Source organism: Ranitomeya variabilis, chromosome 6 (assembly GCF_051348905.1).
Source record: "Ranitomeya variabilis isolate aRanVar5 chromosome 6, aRanVar5.hap1, whole genome shotgun sequence".
NCBI lineage: Eukaryota > Metazoa > Chordata > Amphibia > Anura > Dendrobatidae > Ranitomeya > Ranitomeya variabilis.
Window position 1 is genome coordinate 274230026 of NC_135237.1, and position 13279 is coordinate 274243304.

General features: G+C 43.8%; 1 protein-coding gene across 1 annotated transcript in view; it reads right to left on the bottom strand.

The window, feature by feature from the left end:
* Nucleotides 1-13279, bottom strand: part of NFX1 (nuclear transcription factor, X-box binding 1) — a 102882-nt gene that overhangs the window by 54229 nt on the left and 35374 nt on the right. The window contains exons 4-5 of the mRNA XM_077269679.1: nt 854-931; nt 657-762 (exon numbers count right to left, since the gene is read on the bottom strand). Of these exons, the coding sequence (XP_077125794.1) occupies nt 657-762; nt 854-931 (184 nt within the window). The remainder of the gene's footprint in view (nt 1-656; nt 763-853; nt 932-13279) is intronic.

The following is a 13279-nucleotide window of genomic DNA, read 5'->3' on the forward strand; positions in this document are numbered from 1 at the left end:
CCTTAATTTGAGGGCCACAATGTCAGAAAGAAACCATTACCAAGTCTTTGAAGGGATAAACCTTGAAGGGATACCTCCATCTGAGACATTAATAGCGTGCAAAAGGTGTAAATATCTCATAAGTAGTCATCAGTGGAAACTATCAGTAAGATGGGGTTCCGTTTCTTTCCAGTTTAGCATTTCAGAAAGAAAGACCATGCATGTGGATCCCACAACGTAAAATAATGGTAGTTGCAAAAAGATTGCATTGTAAACTGCACTGGGGAGAGCTCCATGCACAGAGACCACCATATTAACTCCTTCTTAAAGTGCAAAATAAGGATCAAAAGAACTTTGTTCTCTTAATATGGTCTCCCAGTGGACCATTAGTAGCGATATTGTGAGCTACTTGATCTGGCATGGAAAAGGACAAAGGAGAGGACGCTTTTGAGAAGAACCCTGTAAGCTGTCCTTGATAAAAGAATCTACTCTAAACGTAAATGTGTACGGCAAAACTAATAAAAAAAAATAATTTCTGAAATAAGAACTGAGGGCTTAATGTAACATGTAAATGTTGCAATATACAGTAATAAAGGTGCATTTTAGTTGCATCTAATATCACAGGAAAGAATAGTGTGCCCATTATACAGAAACTGGAGGTCTTCAGCTGGCCTTACATGTTGCAGCTATGAGGACAATCGAGGCCGGAGCGCTTCTTTCCACAAAGTTCACCGCAGCTATGGGGAATCTCATTTCTATTCCATTCAGGGTTGTTGACTTTACCTTAAAAGATGTCAGAGACATAAAATGTCATTTTGGTATTCATTATTTAAAACCAACTCTTCATTTTCATGAGCATCCCAGACATTCATACCACAGAAGCAGGTGTAGATGTTCGGGGCCCGAGAGGAGACATTTTGACAAGCGGGGCATCTCCAACCGCTATTTCCATCTGAAAGAAAATATATTTACATTATAATGGGCTACATGTAATGACGTGTTCCAGACCCAACACCGCATTGTCCCAGGTGTACATAATACAGTACGATACCAACCGTATTCACAAATAAAATAGGTCTTCCTTAAAGGCAATCAGTCCATAGGATCAACAGTCCTAAGCCACAGAGGCAGATTCTCATGCCGATCAGCGTCCTTCCTGCGTATAGATCGTACCAGCTCATTTACATACAAGAAAAACATGGATACCTCTGGAAAAAGACATCAGATCACAGATATCAAGGTACCATTTTATTCAGCTTCCCGTGACCTACATGTTCACATATAACAGTAAACTCGGCACACACCAAAGCGTAAATGTAGTGAAAGGGGGGGATTTATTGATGAGGTAAAGTACATACAGTGACGTTTCGGTCTAATCACTAGACCTTCATCAATGTACTGAAAAATATAACAAAATATAATATAAACATAACTGAGATATTTACAAAGTGGGTCATTATACAATCGCTTACATAGAAATACTGACGATGTACATATGCAGTGAAACATCAGACTTTATAGCACTTATCAGTACGAGGAACAAGGCTATGAGGATCCATAGCGAACAATTAATCCCAGATGGAGATCATTAAACTGTTAAATATGTGGGTACATAAACAATAATTGTATTGTAATTGTATAACAAATATGAAGGAAGCGCACCTACCCTCACAATAACAGTGAAACGGGTACCCCCGAGTTACAGTATAGACAGTCTGTCCTAAAGGGGGGGGGTGTGGAAAAAGGCCATATGTTACTAAGTGTAACGGAGTGAGGCTGCAAACAGAGGGGTGAGTGCTCACATACCCTGTTGTTATAAATGGCTCCCGTGAGGTAAGAAGGAGCAGACCGCTGGAAGGAAAAAAGAGGCGGTATAATACGTCAGTTGGCTGGAGTGGTGAGATGCCGGTGTGGCCACGCAGAGATATAAGGAGGCTTACCGCAGTGCAGGTGGGCTGACGTGTGGACCATGGACGCGGTTCCACCGCTTGTCCAGTGTGTCCGTGTGCCCTGATAGTGTGTCCTTTATGCCTGTTGGCAGTGCGCGACCGGAAGTCATATTCCCGGAAGTGACGTCCGCGGTGCTGTAAGAGTTTGTGCGTTCCACTGTGGATAAAGGGGGTGGGACTAGGTCCGGGTGTGCGTTCCACCTGGTGGTCATGCGCTCTAGGAGGATGTGTTCGTGTATATCCTCAGAGCGCTGGTGCAAATTAGCGGTGAAGAAGTGGTCCTATAGACAGTTGGTGCACTTGCTTAGTAGAGGCGGTTCTGTGGAAGAAGACATACACACATTAGTAATTCTGCAAGCATCTCTATATTATAGTAGCCTATAATGCATTAAATATATAGGTGGTCCCGGTCCTTCTTGATGCAGGGCAAAAGAAGTTCCTGATTATGGTAGAAACGACTGGATATCGTATTCCTTGTTTAAGCCTTGTGGGGCTAAAGTCTGGAGTTCGTGAATCCAGTAGGCTTCTCGCCTCTTCAGAAGTCGAATCCTGTCCCCGCCCCTACGTGGTTGCGCCACTGAGTCGATCACTTGAAATTTAAGTTGTGCTATAGTGTGACCATGACTAATGAAGTGGTTAGGAATAGGTAGCAGAAGGTTTTTGCACCTAATAGTAGATTTATGTTTTGATATGCGGTCTCGTACCGGCTGTGTGGTTTCACCCACATAGCCGAGACCGCATGGACATTTTATCAAGTAGACCACAAAGGCCGAGTCACATGTATAATACCCCTTGACTGAGTATTCTTTGCCTGTGAGTGGGTGGTGAAATGTACCGCCCCGTTGTACATTATTACATTGTGTGCATCTCAGGCAGGGGAAGGTGCCAAATTTTGGATTCATTAAGAACCGTTGTTTCGGTATCTGTGAAGGACCTATGTCGGCCTTGACCAGTCTGTCTTTGATGTTCCGTGGTCTCCTGAAGCAGGGGAGGAAGGGGCTGTTGAATTCTTTTATATGTGGATGTGCTGTCCCTAGGAGATGCCAATGTCGCCTTATAGATTTGTGTAACAAGTACGCCATAGGGTGGTAATTATGGACGAAAGGGATGCGGTTTCCTGACTTAGGCTTTGGTTGAATGGCAGTGGTGGTTTCAATGGGGTCTAAGACATGGGGGGGATAACCCCTCTCTGCGAATTTAGAGCGCATCTCTTGTAGCCGTTGTATGCGTAGGTCTTGTTTGGAAACAATCCTTTCTACTCTCTTATATTGTGATTTGGGTATGGAGTCTTTCATCCTGGTTGGATGGAAGCTTTGGTAGTGTAACAGACTATTCCTGTCCGTAGGTTTAGAATAAATGTCTGTATACAATCTTCCTTTGTCATCCTTCACCACCAGAGTATCCAGAAAGTTAACCTGTTCTAGGCTGTGCGTCATTGTGAAGTCTAGACCCGGCCATGAAATTTTCAGAAGATTAAAGAATGTTCCTAGGGTATCAAATGGGCCGTCCCAGATACAGAAAATATCATCAATGTACCTCTTCCACAGTTTGACATGTTTGCGGAAGAGGTCATTGGTGTATATAATGCTGTCCTCATAGTCCGCCATATAGCTATTAGCGTACGGGGGCGCAGCGTTGGACCCCATCGCTGTGCCCCGTATCTGCATGTAGTATTTGTCCTCAAAAAGAAAGAAGTTCTGTGTGAGTATTATAGTGAGTAGGTCACACACTAAATCCACCTGTTCGGGGGTCCTGTTGGAAGTTACAAGTAGTTTCCTGACTGATGCTATCCCTTCTGTGTGAGGTATGGAAGTATATAGGTCTTTGACATCAAATGTCACTAGATACGCTTCCTTTGGAATTGTATTAATGGAATCTATATGGCATAGGAAGGCTCCTGTATCTAGTAAAAATGAAGTAGTTTGTTTAATGAGAGGTGTTAAAATTTTCTCTACATACATTGAAATGGGTGACAGGATGGATTGTGTGGAGGCGACAATGGGTCTCCCAGGTGGGTGATCCAAACGTTTGTGGACTTTGGGGAGTACATAAAAAACAGGAGTGATTGGATATTGTTTAGTTAGGTACTCACTCGTTTTTTGATCCAAGACCCCCAGGTTGATGTATTTGTTGAGTGTACTCTGGATTATCCCCTTCACCGTGTTGGTGGGGTCCCTCTGTAGAGGTGTGTATATGGAAGTATCACCTAATTGGCGAAGAACTTCGCTCCTATAGGATGTGCTATCCATTACGACAATGGATCCCCCCTTATCCGCTGGCTTTATGATAAGATCTTTTTCTGTCTCCAGTGATTTTAAAGCCTGTTGGTCTAGGGTGGTGAGGTTAGAGGGGACATGTAGTCTACCCCTATCCAAATCGTCCCTGAGCTTTTGAAATGAGCTATGAACAAATGAGATGAATGTCTCCAGTGCGTGTGACCCTGTGGGAGGTCTGTAGTTACTGGGAGACCATTTCAGAAGGGAACCTTATTACATCTAAAAGTCTGGGTTTGAGAACTCCCAGTAACTACAGACCTCCCACAGGGTCACACGCACTGGAGACATTCATCTCATTTGTTCATAGCTCATTTCAAAAGCTCAGGGACGATTTGGATAGGGGTAGACTACATGTCCCCTCTAACCTCACCACCCTAGACCAACAGGCTTTAAAATCACTGGAGACAGAAAAAGATCTTATCATAAAGCCAGCGGATAAGGGGGGATCCATTGTCGTAATGGATAGCACATCCTATAGGAGCGAAGTTCTTCGCCAATTAGGTGATACTTCCATATACACACCTCTACAGAGGGACCCCACCAACACGGTGAAGGGGATAATCCAGAGTACACTCAACAAATACATCAACCTGGGGGTCTTGGATCAAAAAACGAGTGAGTACCTAACTAAACAATATCCAATCACTCCTGTTTTTTATGTACTCCCCAAAGTCCACAAACGTTTGGATCACCCACCTGGGAGACCCATTGTCGCCTCCACACAATCCATCCTGTCACCCATTTCAATGTATGTAGAGAAAATTTTAACACCTCTCATTAAACAAACTACTTCATTTTTACTAGATACAGGAGCCTTCCTATGCCATATAGATTCCATTAATACAATTCCAAAGGAAGCGTATCTAGTGACATTTGATGTCAAAGACCTATATACTTCCATACCTCACACAGAAGGGATAGCATCAGTCAGGAAACTACTTGTAACTTCCAACAGGACCCCCGAACAGGTGGATTTAGTGTGTGACCTACTCACTATAATACTCACACAGAACTTCTTTCTTTTTGAGGACAAATACTACATGCAGATACGGGGCACAGCGATGGGGTCCAACGCTGCGCCCCCGTACGCTAATAGCTATATGGCGGACTATGAGGACAGCATTATATACACCAATGACCTCTTCCGCAAACATGTCAAACTGTGGAAGAGGTACATTGATGATATTTTCTGTATCTGGGACGGCCCATTTGATACCCTAGGAACATTCTTTAATCTTCTGAAAATTTCATGGCCGGGTCTAGACTTCACAATGACGCACAGCCTAGAACAGGTTAACTTTCTGGATACTCTGGTGGTGAAGGATGACAAAGGAAGATTGTATACAGACATTTATTCTAAACCTACGGACAGGAATAGTCTGTTACACTACCAAAGCTTCCATCCAACCAGGATGAAAGACTCCATACCCAAATCACAATATAAGAGAGTAGAAAGGATTGTTTCCAAACAAGACCTACGCATACAACGGCTACAAGAGATGCGCTCTAAATTCGCAGAGAGGGGTTATCCCCCCCATGTCTTAGACCCCATTGAAACCACCACTGCCATTCAACCAAAGCCTAAGTCAGGAAACCGCATCCCTTTCGTCCATAATTACCACCCTATGGCGTACTTGTTACACAAATCTATAAGGCGACATTGGCATCTCCTAGGGACAGCACATCCACATATAAAAGAATTCAACAGCCCCTTCCTCCCCTGCTTCAGGAGACCACGGAACATCAAAGACAGACTGGTCAAGGCCGACATAGGTCCTTCACAGATACCGAAACAACGGTTCTTAATGAATCCAAAATTTGGCACCTTCCCCTGCCTGAGATGCACACAATGTAATAATGTACAACGGGGCGGTACATTTCACCACCCACTCACAGGCAAAGAATACTCAGTCAAGGGGTATTATACATGTGACTCGGCCTTTGTGGTCTACTTGATAAAATGTCCATGCGGTCTCGGCTATGTGGGTGAAACCACACAGCCGGTACGAGACCGCATATCAAAACATAAATCTACTATTAGGTGCAAAAACCTTCTGCTACCTATTCCTAACCACTTCATTAGTCATGGTCACACTATAGCACAACTTAAATTTCAAGTGATCGACTCAGTGGCGCAACCACGTAGGGGCGGGGACAGGATTCGACTTCTGAAGAGGCGAGAAGCCTACTGGATTCACGAACTCCAGACTTTAGCCCCACAAGGCTTAAACAAGGAATACGATATCCAGTCGTTTCTACCATAATCAGGAACTTCTTTTGCCCTGCATCAAGAAGGACCGGGACCACCTATATATTTAATGCATTATAGGCTACTATAATATAGAGATGCTTGCAGAATTACTAATGTGTGTATGTCTTCTTCCACAGAACCGCCTCTACTAAGCAAGTGCACCAACTGTCTATAGGACCACTTCTTCACCGCTAATTTGCACCAGCGCTCTGAGGATATACACGAACACATCCTCCTAGAGCGCATGACCACCAGGTGGAACGCACACCCGGACCTAGTCCCACCCCCTTTATCCACAGTGGAACGCACAAACTCTTACAGCACCGCGGACGTCACTTCCGGGAATATGACTTCCGGTCGCGCACTGCCAACAGGCATAAAGGACACACTATCAGGGCACACGGACACACTGGACAAGCGGTGGAACCGCGTCCATGGTCCACACGTCAGCCCACCTGCACTGCGGTAAGCCTCCTTATATCTCTGCGTGGCCACACCGGCATCTCACCACTCCAGCCAACTGACGTATTATACCGCCTCTTTTTTCCTTCCAGCGGTCTGCTCCTTCTTACCTCACGGGAGCCATTTATAACAACAGGGTATGTGAGCACTCACCCCTCTGTTTGCAGCCTCACTCCGTTACACTTAGTAACATATGGCCTTTTTCCACACCCCCCCCCTTTAGGACAGACTGTCTATACTGTAACTCGGGGGTACCCGTTTCACTGTTATTGTGAGGGTAGGTGCGCTTCCTTCATATTTGTTATACAATTACAATACAATTATTGTTTATGTACCCACATATTTAACAGTTTAATGATCTCCATCTGGGATTAATTGTTCGCTATGGATCCTCATAGCCTTGTTCCTCGTACTGATAAGTGCTATAAAGTCTGATGTTTCACTGCATATGTACATCGTCAGTATTTCTATGTAAGCGATTGTATAATGACCCACTTTGTAAATATCTCAGTTATGTTTATATTATATTTTGTTATATTTTTCAGTACATTGATGAAGGTCTAGTGATTAGACCGAAACGTCACTGTATGTACTTTACCTCATCAATAAATCCCCCCCTTTCACTACATTTACGCTTTGGTGTGTGCCGAGTTTACTGTTATATACATTACGGCTTGGGTCCCTACTTGAGCACCACCTCCTTCTAGTAGTGCCTACGTCTATACCTTACTACATGTTCACATAGACGGCTTAGGAGGGTTGATCCTATTGACAGATTCCCTTTAAATCAAAGCTGATCTTTTATACTTCGGATAAGGGATGATATAAAAGCTAGGCTAGCAAACTTTGTTAAGTGTTTTGTTATTTTAACTAAAGGGGTTATCTGGATAAAACAAGTCATCATAGCTAATCAACAAGTGCTCTACTACTAGGACCTGCACAAATCGGCACGTCAGAAATTCCACAGAGGAGAACTTTTATCCCCAGGTACAAAATGGAGGCAGGTGTTCAGAAGCCCAACTATCGCTCCATTCATTCTCTATAGGGTCGGGAAGAAGAAGAAGAAGAAAAAAAAAAAAAAGCAGAGAGCAGCGCCCAGAAGCCTAATGAATGAAAGGCAGGTTGAGCACTCACTGCGCTACATTCTAATGGGGATAAAGGTTCCCTGTACTGATCCAGCAGTCGGACCCCCACCGATCAACAAGTTATCACCAACCCCTTTAAGTGTAAAATGTCCAGTAAATACTGATGTAAACCCTGAGCGAGTCGAGTACCCATTATATAAACATTACATCATACACTACTTTATTGCAGTCCAGCCAGCAGCAATCATCTGACCAGGGATACACCGAATTCTGGGGTTTGCACAAGTCAAAAATGTGGATCTTTCTTCTACAGATATTAGTTTCTTCATTTATTTTAGCTACCGGGTGTGTATGTCTAGTGGAATATTGCTTGAATCCAACAGGCGGACAAAAAGAAGAGGCGCCTGTGCAAGAACAGTATGTGAGCCCTTTTCAGTCCAATAGCTCATTATGAGGCACTCAACTATATGTCAGTGACAGAAGTTACTTGCTGCCTTGGAGGTGGAAGTGGGCTCCCTTACTTCTTTGGCTCCTGCGTAGTTGCACAGGTAATATGTACGCCCCTGCTTGAATCGCAACACTGCGCATTTTTTGTTATCATGATACTTAAGTGCTTTGACATAAAAAAAATGTGTGTGTATGTGTGTATATATATATATATATATATCTCACTGGCATAGTTTAAGAGATTCTTGCTCCACGGATTAAAGACGAAAATTAGCAGTGAAAACCGTTTTGAAGTCTATTCTAAAAACAAACAGATGAGATGCTACCCTGATGGCACAGATTATTTCTGTATTGTTGTCAAAATCATCCTTAAATGTTACCCATGCACAGGATGAAACCCATAAATGCCTCCCGTCCTATAATTACCAATGTACAAATGACATTTCACAGCAAGCCACAATAAATCATGTGTAAATGTAAAAGCCTTTATCCCGGTGTTCATCATGCTGAGAGCTGCTCCTCAGCCATGTTCTCCTAAGAATTCAGCAGATCCCCCGTGGTGTAAAGCGGAAGACAACAGCAGGTTTTTAAAGAAGAAAGACAGTGCTACTAAGAGAAGAGAAGTAACGACACAGGGAGGTTAGTGTCCTGCAATATCAACCACTAATCTACTATCTGGCTCCAGGAACAGTAGATGGTCCTTAACCACTACTCCAGCAGAACCGGTCCTCATTTCTGCCATTTTATCATGTCTTATATAAGTTACGCTGCAGTGTTCGAAGAACCATCTTTTAATCTCTATAGTTGCATATGCTAATGAGTCACGCCACGGCTCCTCTAATAACTCCTTCCTGAGCAGGACTGACAGCCAACATAAGTGTCCACCATTCCATGGATTGTCCCCAGGCTGTCAATAACATCCAGGACAGCGTGGACTAGAAGAGCTGAAAGAAAATACTTTCAGCTCCTGATTAAATGGAAAAGTTTATTGGAAGAGTTAAAGATAAAAATCCAAATTACTCACCAAAAACCAGCGGCGTATTTCTATATTTCTAACGCACTGATGCCCTTCGTCAGGTTGGATATCAGGGAGGGGGAGGGGGAGAGGGGGAGGGGGACTGACTTTCGAGAAAGTCGGGTTTCACGAGACCCGACTCGATCCTAAAAAAGCAAAAGTCGCTCAACCCTACTCCACATGTCCAGTAATCATCCAATTGAATTAGATCCAGCAGCAGCAAACTTAACAAGACAAAAAGAAAGCGGAGGACGACTGGACGCGCGAACTTAGCGGAGGACGACTGGACGCGCAAACTTAGCGGAGGACGACTGGACGTGTGAACATAGCGGATGACGACTGGACGTGTAAACTTAGCGGATGGTGACTCGACTTGTGAACTTAGCTTTCGGAAGTTACATAAAAGATATATTCAGGTTAGTGAACTCTGCACCCGTACTGCTATACTGGCTCAAGGGTATAGTCAGGGGACCTTACAAGTTCTCTTTAAGTTTTATGCTAGCTTTTATAGATTTCTTATTCCCTTCCATGTAAAACAATGAACATTTACACCGTTCCCCCAGCATTAAAGTCACCGTCATGCGCTGCAGTGCACTGTACTATTCGGTAGAAGATGGATTTGTGCAATACAGCAGTGCAGATGTCAAATAATGCATTGAATCTAAGGAAATCTTAGGGGAACTTTTTATAATGCATACAGCACAGCTAATCACTCTTCTCCATATCACAACCTGTCTTTTTCCATTGCCGACAATGGCTCAGCATGACAGTTCTACGCCAAGTTGCTATAACAACACTATAAAAGAGTAATAAAAACAGGAAGAAAATGCTTGCGCTTGGGCTAAGTAGTACATTACATTCCGAGGAAACAACATTTCATTTGTAGTACTTTACAGAGGTATACATTGCGCTTATTGTATGCGACGACCAGTGTGTTAAAAGACAGATCAATAAGGGTTATCGAGCGAGTGACTGCAGACAGCTTTGGGATTTTCTAGGTCTCCATTGTGAGAACAGCCCCAATCAGTTACCGTATATAGTCAATATGCTTGATGGATGGGTCTTTTATTCTCCCAAGTTCAACCAAGGGTTGGAAAAAGTTAGAAAAGCTTCTAGTGTAGCATAGGCACCATGGCCACAAGTTTTTGCTCAGGCATGCATCCAACGACCCCAACAGTTTGGGTAATTAGACCCGAGGTTGGGTCGGGACTAGAGGCAGTAAGGCTACGTTCCCATGAGGAGTATTTACCTATTACGTAAATTACATAGTGGGTTTTTGTTCAGTGTGTTTTTAATGCGTTGATTTTTTGTCTTTCTGACATATCAAGTTTTTAATACATTTTCTTAGTTTTTTCTACTCGCTGATATTTGGGTTATACAAAACTTCATTGATACATCCATGTGCAAACTAGGTGTTTTTAAGCTGGTTGGATTGTTCGTGTTGATACCATGGTACCAAAGGGACTAAATGAGCACCTAAGTTTCTCCTCTTTCCTCTAAGGATTCTTTTATCCATATGGGTGCATCTTGGCGGTGCCGTCTAGTTTTGTGCAAGTGTCCACCCCTTATTTTTTGACCCCTCCAAAAATAGATTGTAAATACATTATGGGTCTTCTGTTTTTGTTCACTCCTTTCCCTCCATGTTTTACACCTCCCCCGTTGAGTGGGTACCCATTTGGGATCCTTTTGTAATTATTGTTTTTATTGTATTTTAATTATCTCTTTTGTATGTTTTTTAGTCACACCATCATGTACTGAGGTATTGACGTCCCTTATTTTGTACAATTCGGTTTGCCGGAGTTGATCTTACTACTGACAACGATACTACCTTCTCCACAACAAACATCCGATGGACCAGTCTGTTATTTTTAATCTACGCCTAACTGCTCAGATTGTTACTGTGTTATTAGGACTTGGTTCATTTATATGTGATGATTGTGGTTTTTTTCTTATGATATATTACATATGACATAGTGCACATTAGTGGTTTTAACTTAACCTTCACCGCTCCCATCCTTTTACCTTTACATCCAGGGTTTAGGAGTGGGCGGTTGCCTTACTTGGGTAGGTTTTTCGCGGTGGAGCGCATGCGCTGCACGCCCTGTCCTGCCATCCGCTTCAGCGGCGTCTCCAGTGTCTTGCGCGTGCGCTCTGGGTCTTCTCCCCGGGCGCCCCCGCGATGCATGACGCGTGCTGTGGCGTCTGGCTCGGCTCGTGGTGCGCGCATGCGCTCATCCATTTCCGAGAATATTGGCTGATACCCACTTGGTACGCGGTAGTGCGCTTGCGCTGTGCGCTGTGCGCTTCGCCTTGTCTGCCGTCTCGGCGGCGTCTCTGCCTCGCGCGTGCGCTCTGGATCTGGTTTTCCCAGGCGCGCCCGCGATGTGTGATGCGGCTCGTGACGCCTGGCACAGCGTGGTGCGCGCGCATGCGCCGAATAATCCGCGACCATTGGCTTACATACATCAGATGACTAGCCACATGTGCATTTACCGGCTGCATTTAAGGGGCGTCATATACACTCTGTGCCATCTCCCCTTGAAAAAGCCATCTTTCTGCGGGCGAAACGCGCGTCGGGGGTTGCGTCTTGTGGACCCCATCCGGTGTGCCCTGTCTCGGTGCCTTTTTACTGGTAAGCGCTGCTTTTCAAATTTGTCACCTTATGCTACATGGCGTTCTTCTGCTATTACAGTTAGATTTGCATTTATAGCAGCAGACCTCGTATACTGAAGATATCCATGGTGGTCTCTTTGACAGCGCACACCGGGAGGTTTTTCCACTCTCTTTTAAACATCCTTGAGCACTGAATTTATCTATGTACGTTATTTTGTATTTTGCTACCAAGCATGTAAATTGAATGTTATTTAATAAAGTAATTCTTACTGTTCAATTACCTATACGCTCCTAGTTTTCTCCTTTTCTCTATGATTCTTATGGAGTTGGTTTTTCTTTTTGGTGGGGGGTTGCTTTGCACTACTTAGTGCTCTTACCCCCTCCTTGTATCCAATATGTTGCCTGATTTTGTTATTATCATGGTTTCTGTGTCTTTCACAGTTGTCTACAGGCCCACTATGGACTTCAGGGCACGAAACTCTACATGGCGTGCCCAAATTAATGATACATTCAAGGATGGTTTTAATGGGGGTTTGGAGGGATCAAATAGTGACTTACAGGAGACCATTGGCCATTTTAAAGATCTCTTGAAAAAAAGAACAAGGGTGTGGTGGAATCACGCCTTCCTTGAAAAGTACCTGGAAGGGGGGCTCATCCCTCGGGGATTGAGAATCCAGGTTTTTCCATCATTTCCTACCTTAGATGAGGACTTCAAAAATAGATGGGAGGAACTTTCAAACACCTGTTCGTTTGGCTTTATGTCATTACTTAAAGGCCTGGATTTATCTAAACTGGGCGAGATTGAGGCTGAGATTGAGACTGTTCAAACAAAGTTTAAGAAAGATATGTCGGGGGAAGCTATTAAAAAATTGAATGATGATATGGACATAGAATTACAGAAATGGGTTAATGAGATCCAAGGCCTGAAAGCAAAAAAATTTAAGCGTGATGTGCAGGATAAGCAAACCTCCAATGTGTATAGATGGCGGAGTTTGGGGGATCGGTCACGGTCCCGCTTTAGAAACTTTTCAAGTTCTAGATCACGATCCAGATCAACTAGATCCAATGCTTTTTCTGAGGATACAAATCCCTCACGTACTGAAGCGAAGGGAGAGCAGCCTGGACCTAGCACACACATCAAAAAGATCATCACACGACAGGCCTCTAAGACCATGACTGCGGCTGGCAAACAACTGGGGACA